This window comes from Rissa tridactyla, chromosome 13 (assembly GCF_028500815.1).
Source record: "Rissa tridactyla isolate bRisTri1 chromosome 13, bRisTri1.patW.cur.20221130, whole genome shotgun sequence".
NCBI classification, from domain to species: domain Eukaryota; kingdom Metazoa; phylum Chordata; class Aves; order Charadriiformes; family Laridae; genus Rissa; species Rissa tridactyla.
The window spans coordinates 12828741-12849066 of NC_071478.1; the positions used below are offsets into that span (position 1 = coordinate 12828741).

Genomic DNA, 20326 nt, shown 5'->3' on the forward strand with positions numbered 1-20326 from the left:
AGGCTGGATGGGGCTCTGAGCAACCTGAGGTGTCCCTACCCATGGCAGGGGGGTTGGAAATAGATGATCTTTAAGGTCCCTTCCAACCCTAACAATTCTATGATTCTATGAAATAGGTTTTACCACTTCTTCCCCACCTATTTCATGAAATAACATAATTTGCTGTAGGTACAACACAGAATAATAATAGGCCAAATCCAAATCTAGATGCATGACAATGAAGAACAGGTAAGTTCAAGAGCTTGTCATAGATAATGAAATTTGTTTATATGCCCCTCAAAATACAAAGCAGGCAATAATTCCTCAGTCAGACAACTGCCTTCTGCCTTCCAAACCCACTGCTGTCACCAGGAGTCTTGCTGATTTGGGCAGTAAAATGTCATTTAGTTTCCCTGTGTTACCCCTTTGTATGGGTCTGTCACATCTACAACAGAATGATTTGGTTGCACAAGGACCGTATTCATTTCCAGCACAAGCTGCATTTCTCAAACGTGGTTGAAAATTTATGTAAACATAAATAAATGAAGAGAACTCATACCAGTACATTAGTAAAGCAAAAATAAGATTACCTATGACACAGAAGCACTAAAGGACATTAGAGGAATTGCTGCATTTTCCCCTCTCTGTCACATTAAGTGGTTTAATATAAAGCCTTTATTTTTATACCAATCAATAGCACTGTAAGGTAGCACCATTTATCTTCAGAAGTACTGAAGATACAATGGCTCAATTCTCAATTATGTTAAGAGCGAGACTTCAAAGATATTTATGAGCATCAAGATGCAAGTTAGATTTCCAGTATGGTTTTCAAAAGCATCTGAACAAGTCCAGTGTCTATCTCCTATTGATCTAAATCCTTGTTAGGCACTTTCAAAAAATACTTCAAGTTGCCTCTCTATCCTCTAGTGCCCAAATACCTTTAGAAATCTTTCTCCCCTCTGACACCACTAGCTGTGGTTTAGTTTACAATCTAGTGTTTAATATTTTGCAGAAGGATGAAAATTTTTGTACACGCTTTGATTTTTAGTACACTGATGTAGGGAACCTATTACTACCGCAATGCAATGGTGTTTACTTTGATGCCAGCAATTCAAGGTGGTAGAAATCTGAGCCCTGTTGCCGGCTGAGAGACCTCCTTTGGTGACCTCATTTTGACCACTTTGTCACCCTGGCAGGAAAGCCCCGAAGAGATGAGACCATTGAGGGACCATTTTGAAAAGGCCTCAACACTCTTTCTGGATGTTATTTTGAAAATGAAGCAAAGCGCTTACCTTGCTGATATTTTGAGCATTAATTGATCTCTAGCAACTTCTGAATGTACTAGCTACAGTACAGAGTGGTTGTATAGTATCACGTAGGCCAGAAATCCTGCTTTTGCTTTGATTCAATTCATTCTGAAACTGTCCAAGGGGTTAGAAAAAGCATTATTACTCTTTAAAATAGAAGAGGCAACAAAACTTAGGAAAGACACTTCCCACATACCAGAATGGACATGAATTAAAAGTAATTTTATTCCACTTCTCAATAACAGTTCTATCATATCTGATAATAAGGCAAGCTACTAAAAGTCCCACAAGACATATCAGACCATTGAAATAGTATTCAAAAAGCAAAGAGGAGTTCACAGAACAGCCAATTCTTGGGATCATCAAAATCAGTGGCAAGACTCCCACGTGGACAAATTCGATCAGTGTAAATGCTGAAGAAATCAACTGATTTCACCAGTGTTTGTGAAGTTTTATACTAGAGTAATTAAGGATAGGTGATGCATCACTGACTTCAATGAAAAACAGAATTTGGCAGAAAGAAAAGCGAAAAAGCACATTAAAAGTATAATATCAAGGCACAGAAAATGCATGCTACTTCCAGGCATATGCTTTAACAGGTAAAGGTATCTGGGAGATTATTTCTTTTTCAACAGGTAGTTGTACTCCTGCCAGGCACGATTCTTTTCCCACTTGCACCTGCAAAACTCCCACGCACTTCTGGGTAGTAGATCCAGATTTATGTTAGTGCAAGGAGAGTAAGTGTAAGTTGGCATAGCTTGCTTGAAGATGTAGTAACAATTAAAGCAAATGGAGCAACAACCGCTGAAGATGTAGCCATCTGTCTTAACGCTCACCAGAGCTTAGTCCTTTTAACATGGTATATTGGTGTGACAAAACAAATCTATTCTTTCAAACAGTTTTCAGCTAATTAAAAACAGCTGTTCCATGCTAAATTTTCATAAGGTATCAAGAAACTGCAGTAATTGAGAGGCCATCAATTCTGTAACCTAAAGCTGTTCACTCAGTATTATCTTAGGATCAGCAAGAGTGTAGGTAACTGTGTAAGGGTACAAAAGTCTGTCCATCTCTAACCGCATTGATATATAGACTATTCATAGCAAGATGAGAGGATGAACTAAACAAAAAGAAACATGAACAAAGCAGAACACAATGAAAATATGTGACTTTCTACTGGAACAATAACAAAGGGATGAAGAACATCTATTTAAAAAGATCTTTTGTCAGATAAAAAAATATGAGCTTTTTACATACGTGAAGTTTAAAGAGGAAAATATGATCAGTGCAACTTTAATGCAGGACTGGAGTCAAGGGAGTCCAACAATGAAAGACAACAAAACAAACCAAAAATCATTAAGAAAAATAAGGATGCTACAGAAGAAGAGTGTCTCTTAATAAGCAAGTGATTGAAATCGGTCCCAGGTGGTTAAAAATCCAAGATAAAGACCTAAAAGCTGAGGATGACAGAGGAAAGCAGCCGCTTTGCAGCCGCAGAGTACGCCCACAGCATTATAAAATCACACAGCAGGATAAAATCACAAACCCATGGTTACGACTGTGATATGTTGAGACTATTTTAAAGTAATAAAAAAATCCTTAATGGCCTGATCCAAAACCCACTGGAGGCAACCGGAGTTCTTCTACTAGCTTCAGCGGGGTGTGCATCAGATCTTACATCGTGCACTATAAACAGTCTAGATATGTTGTCTTTGTCTGGCTAGGATGAGCCAGGAAATATCACGGATCCAGCATACATTCCATGTAAATGAGAAAGAAAAGGGAGTTGTTAGGGCAAGATCTCATTATACATCAGGGTAAAAGAGAAAAATGCTGCTTTATACTGAGATTCCTTATAAATAAATAATTTTGAAAACCTGGTCACGCCATGCTGATTAACTAACTGGACTATCAGTTCATCCACCAGCAACATGCCTCTGCAGACTTGTAGTGTCAAATCTAACAGTCTGGAATGAAGGGATTCCTTCTCGTCTTCTTTTTGTGCTCGCAACATTTACATGATGATATCTTCCAAGTGCAGCCCTGGTCTTCAGATAGCATGCTGCAAGGACACAGAAATATGTATTTTTAAAGGAGGAAAAGACAGAAAGTTTGCCTTCTGAGTTTAAATTATTAATTCTACAGATCTAATGGATACATTACGCCACATTAGTGGCACTTGTTCTCTTAACAAACATCCCGCTAGATTAGTGGTTCAATACAGTTTTGAATCAAAGAGCTAAATTTCTAATAGCACTGGTCATCTGTCAATCTGAACTGAATTTTTAAACTGGGTTACCTGAATCAATGCAAGTTAGGATCTTTCATTGCCAGGAAATGGGCTCTTATTTGACAAAGTTTCATGAGGTCAACAGCATCTCTGTTTCCTTGAAGTGGTACGTAAAACAGTCAGGCAAGAACAGTACTTTCAGCAGTAGATAACTTGGTAAATACAACAGCAATACACGACAAACGTTTTAGAAGGGCTGTGTAATCTCTCTTGTGCATCTGCCTTAGGAGAGGAAAGATCTGAGAAGTTCCCTCAAATTCTTGTGTTGGGGGTAGGTCTCAGACATTACCCATGGACATGCTGATCTCACTGGCTTGTCCCTGGATGCTGGGCTCTCTGCTGGAGTCCAAGATACCTTCTCCATCAAGCAGCTACCTTTTAGCACCTCCTTAAAGAGAGATCTAGGACATGAGGCACTAAACAGTAAATAGATCCTGCAGACAGCATTAACTCCTTTGCTGACTGTCTCTTGGACCGTACTCAGGACTCCAATGGGCAGAATCTATTGTAGGATTTACTTCCCACAATTGATTCCGTGAATCTATCTATTTCCTCCATGCACAGATGAAACAACTGGACCAGAATTTTTAATGTGGTTTGCTAAGGAAATGAGGCTGATGTGATTACAATCCTCTGTGCATCTACATGTGTCTGCCTGCTACACAGCCTCTGAGCGGACTGAACCCATTTGACAGACAGGTAGGGGACTTTAAGCTCGTGTGTTTTTACAAACCCAGTAAAAAGAGGTAGGGTATCAATGAGATAAGCACCCGTTAGCACCCTTACTGATAGAAAAGCAGCAGTACGAGCTCACCAGCTAGGTGTGCACCAGGAATTAACGTGGGTAAAAGACAATAGGAATGCCTTGACTTCAGACTTTGTGCTCTATCAGTTACTGGCAGGTCAATCCCTGCACTGAAAGGCAGGTAGTCTTCCTCGATTCTTTTTTTTTTTTTTTCTGTGGTGAGGTACAGAGAACAGGATTGCAATGTAAAGATCTGGAGGCTGGCTGTGTAACTCCTGCCATCTTACTGGCCTCCAGTTTATTCTGTCTCAGAAAGAGAGACAGTCACTCAATGAAAGGGCTGCAAAGGCTTTTGAGAGCCTCAGGAAGGGGACAGCAGAGATTAAAAGTAATCTTGCATTCCTTTTCCCCCTAAACAATTATGTCTAAGTTAGTAAGAAAAATGTATGTATACATCTGTCCCTCATGCACAGTCTAAATGCTTACTCCTTTTCCTTCTACCAGTAATTACCAATGTTGCATTACTGCACATATGCTTGATTTAAGAACCTACTGATTATGAACCGGTATAATAAGCTAGTACTTTCCGCCCAGCCTGGCTGTCTCTCTGTCTTCCTTCAAAGCCATGCTGACAGGTGGTATTTCTGTGACTTCTTTGGGGTGAAGTTCTAGATCAAGTGAGATTAAAGAAGGGGTCAGAATTTCACACTCCTCTACGAAAGCATTAAATGTCATAATGGTTTGCATGATATTCTAAAGTCATCGCGCACAACTACCCTTCTCGCAGAAGTTATTACCAGAAGATAATTCTGTCCTGCCTGTGGCCCTGGGATTGAAGATAAACAAAGACAATGAACTTCTGATGTGAATTAAAAAAGTCTTGGACACTGGTCCATTGGCAGGAGTTTCTTGCATTCCTTTTCTTCAGTACTTTGGCTACCCTTCCTCATACCAAAACAGTAGCTGTCACAAATGCCTAAAGGGACTGTATAAGAAAAGGCTACACCCAGGGTGATATTTCTGCCTTTACTGCCTTCCAGCTCTGGCAATCTGCAGCTTAGAAACCTTCTGAGCTCAAGATTATATCTGCATCTTTGCATTTAAGTGGGTTTTTGTTTTGTTTTGTTTTTTTGTAACTTCACTCATTGCTGTTTCAAATAATTTGTATTTTTTGTATCCACAGTGACCAGAAGGAATAAGTCCTACAGCTGCATTGTATGTCACATGGAAAAGTACCTCCTTCTTGTTTAAAGCTGCTTTCCTCTGATGGCCCTTCACATCTCATTCAGAAGAGACAACAAATAATCACTCTTTATTTCACTGCCTTTAACTACAGATTCCTAATTCTTTCTTTCCCAAGCCAAAAAGATTGCATCTATTTTGTCTTTCCACATATAAAAGTGTTTTCATACCTTGCAGCCCTTCTCTTTGCGAGGTGTGGGTACACCACATCTTTCTTAAGAGAAGGACATCAGAACTAGAGGCAGGATTCAGGACGTGGTTCACAGCTGAGCGTCATCTGTCATTAGGTATCTTGCCATTTACTCTCTAACCAGGCATGTTAAAGCAAATTAAGGCCACACAGAGGCTATGGCTCACAGCTCTGCACTGTTTCAGTTCTTAGTGATGTCTCCTTATGGCAGACAAATGCGTCCCTTTTCTTACTGCAGTTCTTGATGGACAACACGCCTATGGGCACATATGCAGGGCTAGACTCAGTGGTGACACAGATACTGGTTTAAGTTACATTTGAGCAAGCACTGGAAGTGTAATTCAGCATTCAGGACTGGCAAGGTGGGAGTGCAGGAGAAGCTGACAGGAGAGGGTAAAAGTTACAGAATGGAGTAAGAATAAATTTGGCCTAGTGTGGAATGGGGGAGAGCCCTGATTCAGCACACACCGCAGCCTAACACTTGGTGATTCCTCAGCATAATGAGGAACACGTTAGTTTACATTGATCAAGACAGACGAGTTTTATTGCTGGGCTGTTAACTGCAGCGATGCAAGTGACAGCTTCCCCTTGTCTACATTCAGGGTCATGACTGCAGAAGTAGATGGCTCCCAAGTGCTGGGTGGGCCCTGTTCCAGGATATATATATGTGTGTGTGTATATATATGTATCACTGTATATCTTAATGTATGTTTGCTAAAGATAACATGCCAGTGTTAAAGACGAATGAGGCTCTCTCCAAGGCAGCAGTAGAAGCCCTGAGTTGGCTTAGCACTGAGTAAACCTTCAAAATCTTCAAAGTCAAGGCTGTTTCTTCCATGCAGACGTAGGTGTCGCCTGCTGTTATTCCGTACTACTGTTGCTCTGCAACTGAATAAACCACAGAAGGCACACAAGGAAGCTCAGAGCCCCCTTTTTCTGAAAAGTGAAAGGGTCATATTCTTCCCGAGTCTACCAGTATTATTGGGAGTATAATGTCACTGTTAGTTCAAAGCAGGACTTTCTTGCACTTCTCTACCATTCCTACCTTCACAGTGGTTTCAATGAGAGATGCTCAAGAATGGCAAAGAAGGTTTTTACTGATTAATTTGTATGTTTGCACAGAAGGAGACCCAGAAACTCTGTTGAAGACAGCAAGGGACCGCTTGGGACTGTGCAACAGTGGTGGTGATAAGCCACAGGGCACCATCCCCGAAACTGCTGGAGCAACTGCCTGGCATATTGGATGCCTTGACCGAAATGGAGCTTCAGAAGGAGGATGTGTCAGTCCAGGTTGCAGGGAATGCCTGCTGCCTGTCTTTGGGGCCGGAATGTCGGTAGTCCCTCTGATGGGAGCTGTATTCTGACTGAAGCACTAAACCTCCAGGGAAAAGGACTTCAGGAGGAGGTGAGCAGACTGCAGATCATCAGGGTGTACAAACAGGAGACCAACAGGGTCTTCACAGACACTTTGGAGAGGGGAGTGCTTGAGCTCCACAAAACAAAGGATGAAAAACTAAAGACTACACTTGAACAAGAACTGAATGGAGACTTCCATGACAGGGAAGACCTGAAGTTTGTGACTTCTGGCAGGAGAAGGAAGGTTTCCTTCCTGGCCTGCAGATCTGCAATTCCAGGACACGTGTAGCCAGCCTCCTGGGAGAAGGTGAGGAGTTGTTTTGAAGGAGACTACAAAGCCAGCTGAGCCGGAAGCAAGTTTCTGTGACAAGAAGAAAAGTTGTGTAACATCAAGCCTGACTTGGATGTCCCAGGTTTGTGGCTTTCCAGAAGCGCAGACCTGGGACATTGTGGAAGAACTCCCGAGGCTCATCCAGCCCTCAAACTCATTACACCTTGCATCTTTGATACTGTCAGCAGAACCATAGATAAATCAGAATGAGCTAGTGAAATTTATCAAAGGGTTTATGAACACTCAAGTAACATCCTCTGTGAGAGGCTCTAGCAGTCATGGGAGAACAGATAAAGTAGTAACACAGATTAGAAATGGGATGTTAGGATGGTAAACAACAAGGTCTAGGGAAAGACACATAAGAATACTGAAGGAGAATACAAGGGGATATTCCCAATGAGGCTTGTTATCCTTTGAAGACCAAACAAAGTCACAAGGAATGTCAGCAGGAGCAACTGGGTAATACGGTAGCTGACGAATTCCATGTGGATAAAACACAAAGTAACATATCCTGGAAGGGTCACGCTTTTCATACAGATTGCTGAAGTCTAAATTACCTTTCAGGAAAAATGCATGTGCACGTCATGGAAATATAAAATCTGTGCCTAATAGTAATCAAATAAATCAGTTACAGGGCCGACTGTCATATTATTCTATTTTGTACTATCTTACTAATATTGAAGCATATATATTAAAGCTAGCATACAAGTAATTTACACTCAGTTCACATTAGCAGAGTGCAAAGTGGCTGTTTGTAAATAATCACGACCAAGGTACAAATGGATGTGAGATAACTACCTGGAGCATGCAATGCCATCCACACCAGTGGCACGTCAAACTTGAAGACAACTTGGTATAAAATATAAATGTCCAAGAGCAAGGCAACAAAGGAGACTCAGGCAAGCATGGAGGGTGGGGAAAGGCCAATTGGGTGCTCCTGTTTACTCATTTTCAGATCAGAAGAATAAAGAAGATTGCTGCTCCCATCAAACACTTTCTTAGAAGCAAGGGCTCTTTGAAGGGTGACAGGTGAGAGTGGCGGGGCAGGGAGTAGTAAAGAGACTGGAAAGCCAGAGAGCAGAGTCAATCCAGCAAACCTCGAGTCCTCACAAAACTCAAGGTACCATTTGGCCACAAGACCTCTGTGGAAACTGTTCACCAAATACAGATGTTAATATGCCAGCAGTGTGATGAGGGTTCCCAAGCTCTTGGGCAATGCTTCCATCTAACACAGAGATGTTTCTCTTAAAAAAATAAAACAAAAAAAACCAAAACCAATTTAAAAAATTCTGAAAAGATAAAAATTCAGGAAAAAACCATGAAATTGTACTATACTGATTTATTGCTGCTTGCTTCCTTGAGGGTAGGAGAGAGAGAAGTGCTTTCAAATGCTAGCTAGATGTGAAGTGCTAACTACCACTAATATCTGGCAGTGGGCACAAAGAAGCATTCACACGTTCAGCACACAGGGTCCTTACTGTAGCGGAAGTGAACTGTTGACTACAACTAAATGTAGGTAGTGTGCCCTGGTTAATGGGACTGCTTCAGGTCAGTGTTGTCTGCCACTCCTCATACTGCCCTCCTCTCTTCCTACTTAAAAAAAAAATTAAAAAATTGAGCTGCTATCCTCGTTTGAGAAATGCTGAGTGAGGTAGTAGAGGCGAACAGAGGAATTTACTGCTGCTGTCAATTACAAAACTTGGCACACCCAGCCTGAAGTGACTTGGTTTTAAATCTGTGAGGACTGAATGAACTGAACCACAAGCTGAACCAAAGAGAAATTCATGCTTGCAAAATGCAAGGGAAATTAGTGAATTCTGCAGCACCATCCACTAATACCCTACAGAAACGGACCTCATCTCCACTAACTTCCCTGCAGTTCAGTATGCCATACTGCAAGTTTTTGTCTGAAAATGTTGTGCATGTTTAACCAGCTACTCCATTCCACTCCCTAGAGATGTTTGCATTTCAGTGGTGAGGTGACCGCTGTTTATAGTTCATACGTAAGTTCGTACAGTGCACTGAAAGGGTCTCCAATCAAAACAGACAGTAATAAATTGATTTAAATTGGTTATTTTAATGGGAAGTGGACATTACTGTAGAGAAAAGAAGTCGTTGTTGCACAACCTTAAGAAAGGATATCAATACCTTAAGTACTTTCGTCCTCTTTTCCAAATAAGCTTATAATCCATGTGGATAACCACTATGTATACAGAGATCCATTTGCCAAGCTTCTTCATTATCGTTCCAGGTGTACAAAGGCAGGTCAATTACACAGCACTGAGAGAGAACAACCTTCTCCCACAGCAAAACAAGTCAAAATTACATTTGTGGTCACTTTTGATATAGCTATGGTCACCTTAATACCAAACAGTAAACCAGTAATTGACCATCGTCATCTTCTCCTTGCAAAGTTAAAAGATATGTTGGACAGACTGAGACTGAAAATTAGCACCTGGGGACTCTATTACCTGAAATCTAAGGATCTCTATGCACTTGGTCTTGCAGATAGTGAAACTAATGGGCAGAAAAACCAAAAAGCAACTGGCCTAAATTAGAAAAACCTATGGGAGCTGCAAGAGTTTCTAGAAAATCCACTGCTGCTAAGATGCTAAGATGCTAAGATGCTAAGACACAGTTGTTTACGTTTAGCCACAGATAACAGAATTTTCTAAATTGCAAAATAATTAAGAGTTGCTCTTTTGGAAAACACGCAACCCTAAATTTTAACGTTACCAGATGGCCCTGACAATCTTTAGTTTCATATTCTGAAGCCCATGCACAAAGAACTGCTTGCATTGGAACCAGCAGCATTTTGCTTACCGTTGTGAAATGAACTACGCAATAGATTCCAATGATGACAAGGCCAATGATAATCGATGCAACGGCAACCCAGAGTGCATTGCGACCCAGTCTTTTTGACCCTTCTATATCTCCTTGATTATAACTGTTTAAAGCCTGTAGAAGAGAAACAGAGAATTTGTGACTTTTTATTAAACAGAAATCTGTACACAAACCAATGCAACTTCTTTGAACCAATGTTAAGTTCTGTGCGCTTTGGTACCGTAGGAAGGACTTCAGAAAATGGTATTTGCTTTGTAAAAATAAACATCCACTGCCTACAGTCCAAGGTAAGTAGTGAGTCCAGGTTTCCGTTTCACTCATTTTCAGTATATTTCATTGCAAACGACAGCTCTTATTTTCAGTGGTGAAATCATATTCATATGATGAGTTTTCTTGTACACACAAGCATAAAACCTGCCAAATCATCTCTAATCCACCCACTTGCATAAATCAGTGGGCTTTTATCTCTGGAAATGTTTTTGTAGTATATGTGAACCGTTAGTGGGCCACTTCACCAACAGTGAAATAAACTCTTATGCTTTATAGGACCATAAGCATAAAAAGGAGCATAAATAGGCTGCATTTTTACAGAAAGACTCAGGAAAACTTCTTGAAAAAAAAGCTTACTAATGTCCTATTTTTCTAATGCTTTACTTTTCAAAACAAAGTTTGAAGAATTAATAGGTAGTTTGCTAGTGGTGCAAAAAACCCACAAAGAAACATAGACCATCTGAACAAAATATCTGAGGGCCATCTTTGAGGGCTAGAAAGTCTGTCCCTTTACATTTTTGGAGCACACTGGTAATTATTATCATATACATCCTGAGGTATGCATCAGACATACAGATATTATCTCAACAGATTTGAGTATCCACCCTCTATCCACCCATGATTTAGCAGATGCTTTATATTCATTACGTACAGAGATTACAAACTGTGATAGGACCACCAATCTTCTAGTCTTTTGTGAGACACGCTGTAGGGTTTTCTTAATTAATTTTTGTTCTAACCAGGCCATATTTTTGAAAGAAAAGATTCAGTGAAGGACACTGAAGTATTCTACTACATGAGTCTAACACAGTTTATAGTAACTTTTTCCCAAGAATAAGATGCTACTAAAGAATTTTTTAAAAGAGTGTTATTACTAAGAATTATTTTGCAAGATCAGGAGAGTTTAAATTCATAAACCATGACATTAAGTTCAGATTTCTTTATCAGATTGTACTATTGAACTACATCAGCATACTTCCTTGGGGAATCAGGTTAGCCATAACCTGTTCTTTAGTATCTCATAAGCATTCAACAAGTTTGCCGACAACACCAAGCTACGCGGTGTGGTTGACATGCTAGTGGGAAGGGATGCCATCCAGAGGGACCTGGACAGGCTTGAGAGGTGAGTCTGTGCGGACCTCATGAAGTTCAACAAGGCCAAGTGCAAGGTCCTGCACGTGGGTCAGGGCAATCCCAAGCACAAACACAGGCTGGGTGGAGAATGGATTGAGAGCAGCCCCGAGGAGAAGGACTCGGGGGTGTTGGTTGATGAGAAGCTCAACACGAGCGGGCAATGCACACTCACAGCCCAGAAAGCCAACCATATCCTGGGCTACATCAAAAGCAGTATGGCCAGCAGGGCAAGGGAGGGGATTCTGCCCCTCTACTCCACTCTGGTGAGACTCCACCTGGAGTACTGCATCCAGCTCTGGAGCTCCCAACATAAGAAGGACGTGGACCTGTTGGAGCAAGTCCAGGGGTGGCCACAAAGGTGATCAGAGGGCTGGAGAACCTCTGCTATGAAGGCAGGCTAAGAGAGTTGGGGTTGTTCAGCCTGGAGAAGAGAAGGCTCTGGGGAGACCTTAGAGCCCCTTCCAGTCCTTAAAGGGGCTCCAGAAAAGCTGGGGAGGGACTCTGGATCAGGAAGTGGAACGACAGGACAAGAAGTAATCGTTTTTGAACACAGAGGGTAAATTTAGATTAGATATTAGCAAGAAATTCTTTACTATCAGGCGGTGAGCCCCTGGCGCAGGTTGCCCAGAGAAGCTGTGGCTGCCCCATTCCTGGAGGTGTTCAAGGCCAGGCTGGACGGGGCTTTGAGCAACCTGGGCTGGTGGGAGGTGTCCCTGCCCAGGGCAGGGGGCGTGGAATGAGATGATCTTTAAGGTCCCTTCCAACCTAAACCATTCTATGATTCCATTCCAGGAAGTATCACAGAAGTGGGAGGTGTTGGGAGAGAAATATGGGGACCTGATCAAATGTAGACTAAATAATTCAGGTTGTCTTTAGAAAACAACTGTATGAGGTATCACCAAGTGCTATTACGAAAAGTGATTTTGTTATGAATCACTTTTTGTAGCAAAGACAGAACAATTCAACAGAGTAAAGATCTGAGACTGCGGAGCAGGAAAGGAATGAACTTCAGAGGATACCAGGCATTGTTGTAGAGCCTTTTTTCCCCCAAGCAGAAAAATAATTAGGGACATTATCTGTGTATGTTCTGTCGATTAGCGAGCACACAGAAGTTAATGGGCTAGATGCATCCTTGGTGTTAGCACTGCAGTAAGATCACTCGTGCCAAGACAGTCCCAAAGCAATGAAGTCTATATTCCTAGAATTGCATCTCAAGGATAAGTGCAGGTATTTATTCTCTGGTGTCTAAGAAAGACTGTGCTGCTGATGTGCTCTTGCCCTTAAAGAGAGCACTAATACATTTCTTCTCTTCCTGGAAGCCTACATGCCTAAACATTTCTCTATTTTATTTCCCTAAAGAATATTACTAATACCTCTGCTCTGCTGTCAAATTTTGTTGAGGTTGGCTAGCGGACTTAAAGGATACAGTGGGGAAAGAGGGAAGAGACAGAAATGAGACGGACGCAAACACATAGTCAAATAGGATGATGTCACCTCTGATTCTCCACCAGTGCCGCCTTATGTTACAAAGGGTGGCTGGCACAGCTCCTCTCACCTAACTCACTCCACTGTTTTCAGGAATCATGTCTACTGGAGACAACTTTTCTTGGGTTTTCTCAAAATACATTCGGAAAGGTGAATAAAAGGAGCATCAGAAGAAACACCGCTTAGCATGGTCTTGAGCAGGCTGACTTCTCCTTCTGCCTCTGTCAGCAACTATAAATGGGACTGTGTCTACAGGGAGAAACAGGGAGAAGCATTACTGACACCTCAGCGCTGACTTTGTTCTCTCCACCATCAAAGGACTCACTTTGCATGACCTCTAGAGAGTGGTCCTGGCAAACACTCTAAACTCAGCTCCCCACATATGTGGTCTCAAGACTGAGACAAAGTTGTAAGCAAGACATGGCAGCACCAGCTTGCAGATCGGTGCAATTTTACTAATGTATTTAGGAAGTCTGGAGAATGTCCATGTGATTTCTGCAGGTACCACATAAATAATTCACCCCATGCACTTTAATAAGTAATGTCATTTTAATACAAATCCACGATGAAGAGGAGGAAAACAGCATTAATGATAAGAGGATTTGGGAGAGACAGGAAGGAGACAAAAGTTTCTTTATTAAGAGGTTTAAATTAAAAGGCATAACTTAGACAGCATTCAAGAAAAAAATAAGAGGTTTGGGGAAGTGGTTGGGGTCTGATGCAAAACTCTGAAATTCATTTGCTTCCGTCTGCTTCAAAGGGCCCTTAGATCAAGCTTGCAGTTTTCAGTGTTAGACATAGACAACATTAACCATTACAGCCTTAAATGTTACGTCTGTGTATTTCCAAGGGCTAGGCGATATATACAGAATACAGCATCTGTGTGCAACATTTGGTCTGTCCAACTTTTAAAACAAATTTCAGCCATTTTCAACCTAATACCATATGATTTCTCAGGTTTCTGCTACCTCTCGCTATGAAGTCATAAACTAAATTAAAGCCACAGTTCCTCAGCTGTTTATTTACTTGAGCAATCTCAGTGACTTCACCAGGTTCACACATATCTATTTATAAAAGATATTCTCAGTTCAACAATGAAGGAACTTAACCTCGTATGAACAGAAATTTGCTGAATTAGCTACAAACTATTAATCCCTTTTAATGTGCATTTTCTATTTCACATCCTGAGAGCACCGTTTATGGCAAAAGCAGAAAGAATATTGAGTTACTTCAGAAATCCGTCTCGACATCTCTTACAAATCTGGGCAGACAAGACTAAAGTTCTCTGCTCAACATTTTCTATGCTTTCCATGAGCCAGGCTGTAACAAACCTTATTTGGCTGTGCCTGGAAATGAGACGCTCTCTAGTTCAGACCAAAGGAAGAATGAGACATGCTGGCTCACTATGATTCCTCCCTGTGAACAACTTACAGGGAAGGAGAAAGAAGCAGAGAGGGTGTGTGTGGAATTGGGGAGCAGTTCAGACAGGCTTGATCTCTGTTTTTTGGCAATGAAGCAGGACACAACGAAAGGAGTTTGCTCTGCAGGCTGTACAGCAGCATGCAAACAAATGCTGGACTTCTGTGTCTTTAGGGACAGGTTGAAAGTGTTGCAGACGAAAAGCTTACCATTTTGCAAAGATAAGGGCCATGCAAAAATGCTTAAGAAGAGCTGCTAGCTGCTAAGCCTTGTTGCTTAATACTCCTGAAGTTGGTACAGGCTGTCCCATATGGTATTAGATGTCCAAGCACCTACAAGTTACTTAAAAAAAAAACCCTGCTGTATAAATTAATAAACTTTCCATACAAACTTTCTAACTAAAGGGAAGTACAGCTGTACAGTAACACTGGTCACTATTCTAGTCACTGACCTGACCAAAGTCAACACACTGTACATGGCTCTTTAGGGTCACAATTAGAAGAGGTGAGCCCCTCGGAAAGCAAGTTCCACACTTTGCTGTCCCATGACTTCTACCACTCTCTTGCTTGTTGTCTCTGCTTAGGGAAACCAATACACAGAGAAGGCATCTGAATCCAAGGGTAACAAATGCAGTCAAAGAACGTGTTACTATCAGAGGTAGATGAGCTGAGATTGTCACAGCTTGACCACATAACGTTATTTGAAACACGCAAATGCTTAAACAGAAATGTGTCAACATAAAGAGGGAGTTAGGAGCAAACAATCAGGGAGAAATAGCTTCTGAGAGACTGTTTTGAAACTGTTACAAGTCTAAGGCCTTATGGAACTAGATGACTAGGCTGCCAAAGATCTTTGAAATAAAAACAACTGAAGGTGCTGTACTGAGTAAGGCCAACAATATTTGTTCAACTATCAGACCTATAGTGTTAGCATTAGAAATATCTGACCCATTTTTCAGAGTTGTCACACAGCCTCCCTTCTAGCTCTGATTCCATAAGTCAGATGCACCCAGTGCACCAGAGCCAGTTCGCAGATACAACTGCCAGTTCACTGCCAGCTAAGTGCTCTTTGGGTTCACAAAGGGGGAGAAAAGACACAAAACTGCAGATATGGAGGCAAAGAGCTCAGTGACACACTGCCTACCCACAACCTCGCACCAGAGAAGTCTCTTCTCTCTCATGAGCCTCCTGACTTGGTACCTGCACCCCACACTCCTGCTCTGATGCCTGTAGTATCACCCATGTGAGAAAGAATAAGAAAAGTGAGTGAGCCAGCTAGTCGTACAGCAACACAATGTAGCTGCTGGAAGCAACAGGAAGCAGGAGACCTGACAGCACCTGGCTGGAACTGCAGAAAAGTACTAGGGAGAGCAGTAATGCTACAGCCTGGCCAGGATCCTGAGGAAAACAGATCTCCATTTTCTAAAACTGCCAAGCAACCATCACACCTCCAAGTGACCAGCAACTGGTTTGAGGGGGCTGCTCTTGTAATGCCATTACATCAATGCTGATGCCATTAAGTGTCCATTCTACTAGCTATCCTCTTACCACCGTCATGAGAAATACATTTCTTTCACAAAGGAGGTAAGGAACAAGAAAAGGTTGTTATCACCATCGGAAGAACTTAGGACAGGTTGATTCTAAAAATACAGTCAAGGAGGTAAAATCTAAAATGGTAAGGTTTGTGGCCCCAAAGGTGAGAAAGAAGTGAGGAAACCAGTGCTGGAGTTGTAAATGGGGCAGCAGAAGAGACTGAAGACAAATCTGTCATTTAATCGGGGGTGTGTTAGACTCCAGACTCTACTTTTAGAGCGAAAACATCATCTGAATTGAGAGCACTTAAGGAGGACATGACACAGGCAAACAGGGTGCTGAACCATGCCTCTCTAGAAGCCAACAGGACTCTTCCTTCCAGGTCCATTCTAAGAAGTAGAAACTTATAAAGAACTCCATGTTTACGAGCCTTTATCTTTTCTGACACGAGATCCCAAGCAAGCTCTGCAGACTATAAAGGTATCTTCTGTAAGAAAATAAAATAACCCACTCTTGTATCTCAGTGTTAACCCTTAGCAATTCTAGGGAACAAGCTGAGAAAGAGAGGGAGGATGTAAATCCCAGCAGAAGTGGAAATAAAACCAGCATAGGTTAAAATGCAGAACCTGGAGTTGAGGTTAATGGAGCAGTTACAGGTTGCAGCTCTAAAAGGCAGGGGACTCGGGCTGTGGCAAAGATGACGAACGTGTTGTTTTCACAGAAAAGGAGAGATTTTAGGTAAGAATGATGTTGAAAGAGAAAGCGTTCACATACAGTAGAGATTATTGGTTTGCTTTTTGTTTACCCGCTTTAAGGGAGTGGGCAGCTGAGACCTGCACAGACTGTTTAGCATTCAGGAAGTGCTCTTCCCACCCTGGTTTCTACATATTCCCTGGTGACAGTTACTTAAGCCTGACTCCAAAAGCCTGCATGAACTTCAACTAGGACGTGGGTGGAGACTTCTCCATATGGGGCGCAAAAATCTTTAGAGGCCAAATTCTGTCCTTGACAGTTAACTTCTGTGCAGCCCTAGTCCTTTGGTGAAAGTACTGTCACAGTGAACAGATGCTCATGGTCCCAGATCATCAGCTCTCATTACTTTATATAGCACCCTAAGTGTCCACAGACAGAAAGGACGCTGGGTACCAGCAGGACCAAATCTCAAATCAAGGAAAAGAGCTTATTTTATAGTTAAGTTAACAACAAAGAAAATAAACACAGAAAAAAAATACAGTGACTGCTAATGCTTATTTGGACAAAAAAGGTTGTGAAGATGGCTTTAAAATAGCTCCTTTAAGTAATTATCAAGCTTAAGTATGTATCCCAATATTTAGGCGTGATTTCTGATCACCCTTACTAGTTTTAAAGGAGTGTGCTTTAGTATATTTTAGATATAGGTAACGATACTTAATTACAAAAAGAAACAACTATATTTTTACTTACCTTTTCAGCCTGGCTATCAGAGAAAAGGATGAAAATACACAACATGTTTTAAACCCTTTTCAGCTCCTAAACAACAGAAATACATTGCAGTATTACTGATTACACTGATTATTACACCTATTAGAAAAGTCTAGATCTGACTCTGCAACTTTTAACTCCAAGAAGATTCTGTTCTAACAATCCCTTTGAAGTTAACGAGATTGATGGATTATTAAGGACTATGAAAACCAATTATGGCTTGTAGGAGTAAGGCTGTTCTCTGTGTACTCAATGCTCAATTTTGTAAAGGTTTTTGCCAACAACGTACAATCGTTATTGTTGTGTGTATTATTCTAGCAAATAGTATCAGGATAAAGAACCTGTTTACTAGAAAAAAGACACCTCTATCATATTTGATTAGCCAAAGTAGAAACTACATCTGTTCCTTTGCAAATCTGATCTCTGCTCCCCAGTTGTCACTTTCGCACACAGATACTGTGTCCAATTCAGTGTGCAAGTTAGTTGATGTAACAAATCCCATTAATCGCAATAAAGCTCCCTCCCTTTTAAAGACTGATATTGCAAACTTGATTTGAACTGCATTTCACTCTGCATTTTATATCTGCTGCTAGGACAGCTAAATGACTGAGCCCGCTGATGCTGTCAGGCTCGCTGCCTCACCTAACTCTGTCCACACGCGGTGGTTACAAGGGCGGCGGGATGCCCGTTACCAGCCCCACTTTGCTCCCGCACGTCCCGGGCGGGACCAGCCGGGAGCGCCGCGGCTGGGGCCGGGCCAGCGCAGAGAGCCGGAGGTCGCCCCGCCAAACACCCAGCCCCAAGCCGCAGTTGGCTTGGGCACCCGGCGGGGTGCTACTCACCATGACGGCAAAGACGAAGGCGACGATGTTGACGGGATAGGCGGGACAGAAGCAGGCGAGGATGCTGAGGAGCAGGTAGTTCTTGGGCCGCGACTGCGGCGGCCCGTCGGGCAGCTCATCCTCGATGTTGGTCTCGGGGCTGTTCTCCAGAGCCCTCTTGATGTCGGCACCGGCGGGGAGCGCGGACATGGGGCTGCGGCGCGGCGGGCGGGCGGCTGGGAAAGCCCAGCGCCGCGCACCGGGCAGGCGTGACCCCGCCGCGGCGCCGAGCCAAGGGAGCCGCCCGCCGCCACACGGTACAGCGCGGAGCGGCGCCTCCCCGGGACCGGCGACGGGGCGGGGTGGGGGCTGCCTGCCAACAGCTCCTCTGGCAAGAAATCTTTGAAATGGGAAGAAAAAAAAAAAAAAAGAAGACCAAAACGCCGTGGAGGGTTTGCAGCCCCGCGTCCCGGCTGCGGCAGGACGGAGACGGGCGGGGGTTCCCCGCGCTGCCCCGTCCCGTCCCGCCCCGCCCCCAGGAGCCGCCCCCGCCGCTGGGACGGAGGGGTCCTCCGCAGCCACACGGCCCTCGGGCGGTCCGGGCTTTTCTTGCAGTTAAACGACTTTAACTAAATTCGCATTACCCCGGGGAGAACTTCGCTGTGTTCTTACACCGTCATTTCTAGTGTCAGCGAGCCCCATCAGCAAGTGGCATAAAGTCTACAAAGGCATTTCCTCTGATCTGGGCTGAATTTGTCATCTCCTAACCCCAGGGACCTGCTAAATTTAGCAAAATCATCAAAGATTGGCAGAAAATAACCAACTTAAAGCATTTTGGTAGCTCAGGCCCAGACTACTTTGGCTAATTTTTAGCAAGTGATTCAGTCCTTACTGAACATAACTTGAAATCCACTTTGGGGGATGGAGGAGGGGGAGCAAGGAAATGAAACTTTATTATTTCCAAAACCTACTGTATGGGGAAAAAAAAACCACCCAAGAACAACCAAACCACAAAGCAAGTAAATAAAGATCTGCTTCTATCATAGTTTTGGAGTTGGTGAGGAAGAGGATGACAGCCTGCACCCTGAAGGGAACAGGCTCTGTTTCTGCTATGCGATACAAGAAAAAAGAACTTTATACCTTCATGGAGCTTCTGCAAAATGGAGAGACTTCTGATCAGGTGAAGGCTGGAGTTGAGATTTTGCTCTGTCTGGCTCCTCCTGAGAGCATTTCATTAATGAAAGTTATAGAAAACAGTAAGGTGTGTTTAGAGCTTTATGAATGAGCTACTTTTGTCACTGGGAGTTTTGCAATTGACTTGAATGGAGCTATGGTTTCCCATCTCTGGATGTCACCCCACAAGATAAAATGCAATCAACACAGCAAAGGCATAAGAAATATAGGTGCAGTATTTTCACTTTCATAGACGTTAATCATCTCTCAGTTGCATGCATAGAATATAACGTGGAATGAGAATCTGCTGATCTATCAAAACGTCAAAATAAAAGATTCTATATCTTTAGGAAAGAGCAAGAAATGCCAAAGTTACATCTGCTTGCCAATGTACCCATTAGCGTTCAGGCACAAGCTCTTTGTAGCTGTAAAATCTCTGATATGTTTGTTCTCGGGGGACTTCAAACAGTCACCAGACAAGCTCAGAAGACACAGTTCACATCACACCACACAATTACTTTTAGGATTGATTTCCATAGGGACGGAGACCATGGACGTACCCTCTGCATGGGATTGGCATCTACCAGGGCCACTCAAGCCTTTAATCCACGAGAACACTCAGGGAAACACTGTAATGGCTTAATGAGTTTGAGTACTTGTAGTTGAAACACCCACAGGTAAATAAGAACCTATTGTCAGGCATGTGAATGAGAACATCCAGCTCACACAGGGCAGTTTGAGCCCTTGATG

General features: G+C 42.6%; 1 protein-coding gene across 1 annotated transcript; it reads right to left on the reverse strand.

The window, feature by feature from the left end:
- Positions 1-1487: 1487 nt before the first annotated feature.
- TMEM233 (transmembrane protein 233) lies at positions 1488-18809 on the reverse strand. Its single transcript, XM_054220034.1, has 3 exons — positions 18425-18809; positions 10261-10395; positions 1488-3345 (listed from the first exon to the last, which is right to left on the reverse strand). The coding sequence occupies exons 1-3, from the start codon at positions 18611-18613 to the stop codon at positions 3334-3336; spliced, it is 336 nt and encodes a 111-aa protein (XP_054076009.1). The 5' UTR covers positions 18614-18809; the 3' UTR covers positions 1488-3333.
- Between the last annotated feature and the right edge of the window lie 1517 nt (positions 18810-20326).

Bases quoted from the DNA above. Each gene is read 5' to 3' on its own strand.
- TMEM233 (XM_054220034.1), bottom strand. From the start codon at position 18,613: ATGTCCGCGCTCCCCGCCGGTGCCGACATCAAGAGGGCTCTGGAGAAC. The intron at 10,396-18,424 runs GTGAGTAGCACC...TCTCTTCTACAG, and splicing joins CCTTCGTCTTTGCCGTCATG to GCTTTAAACAGTTATAATCA.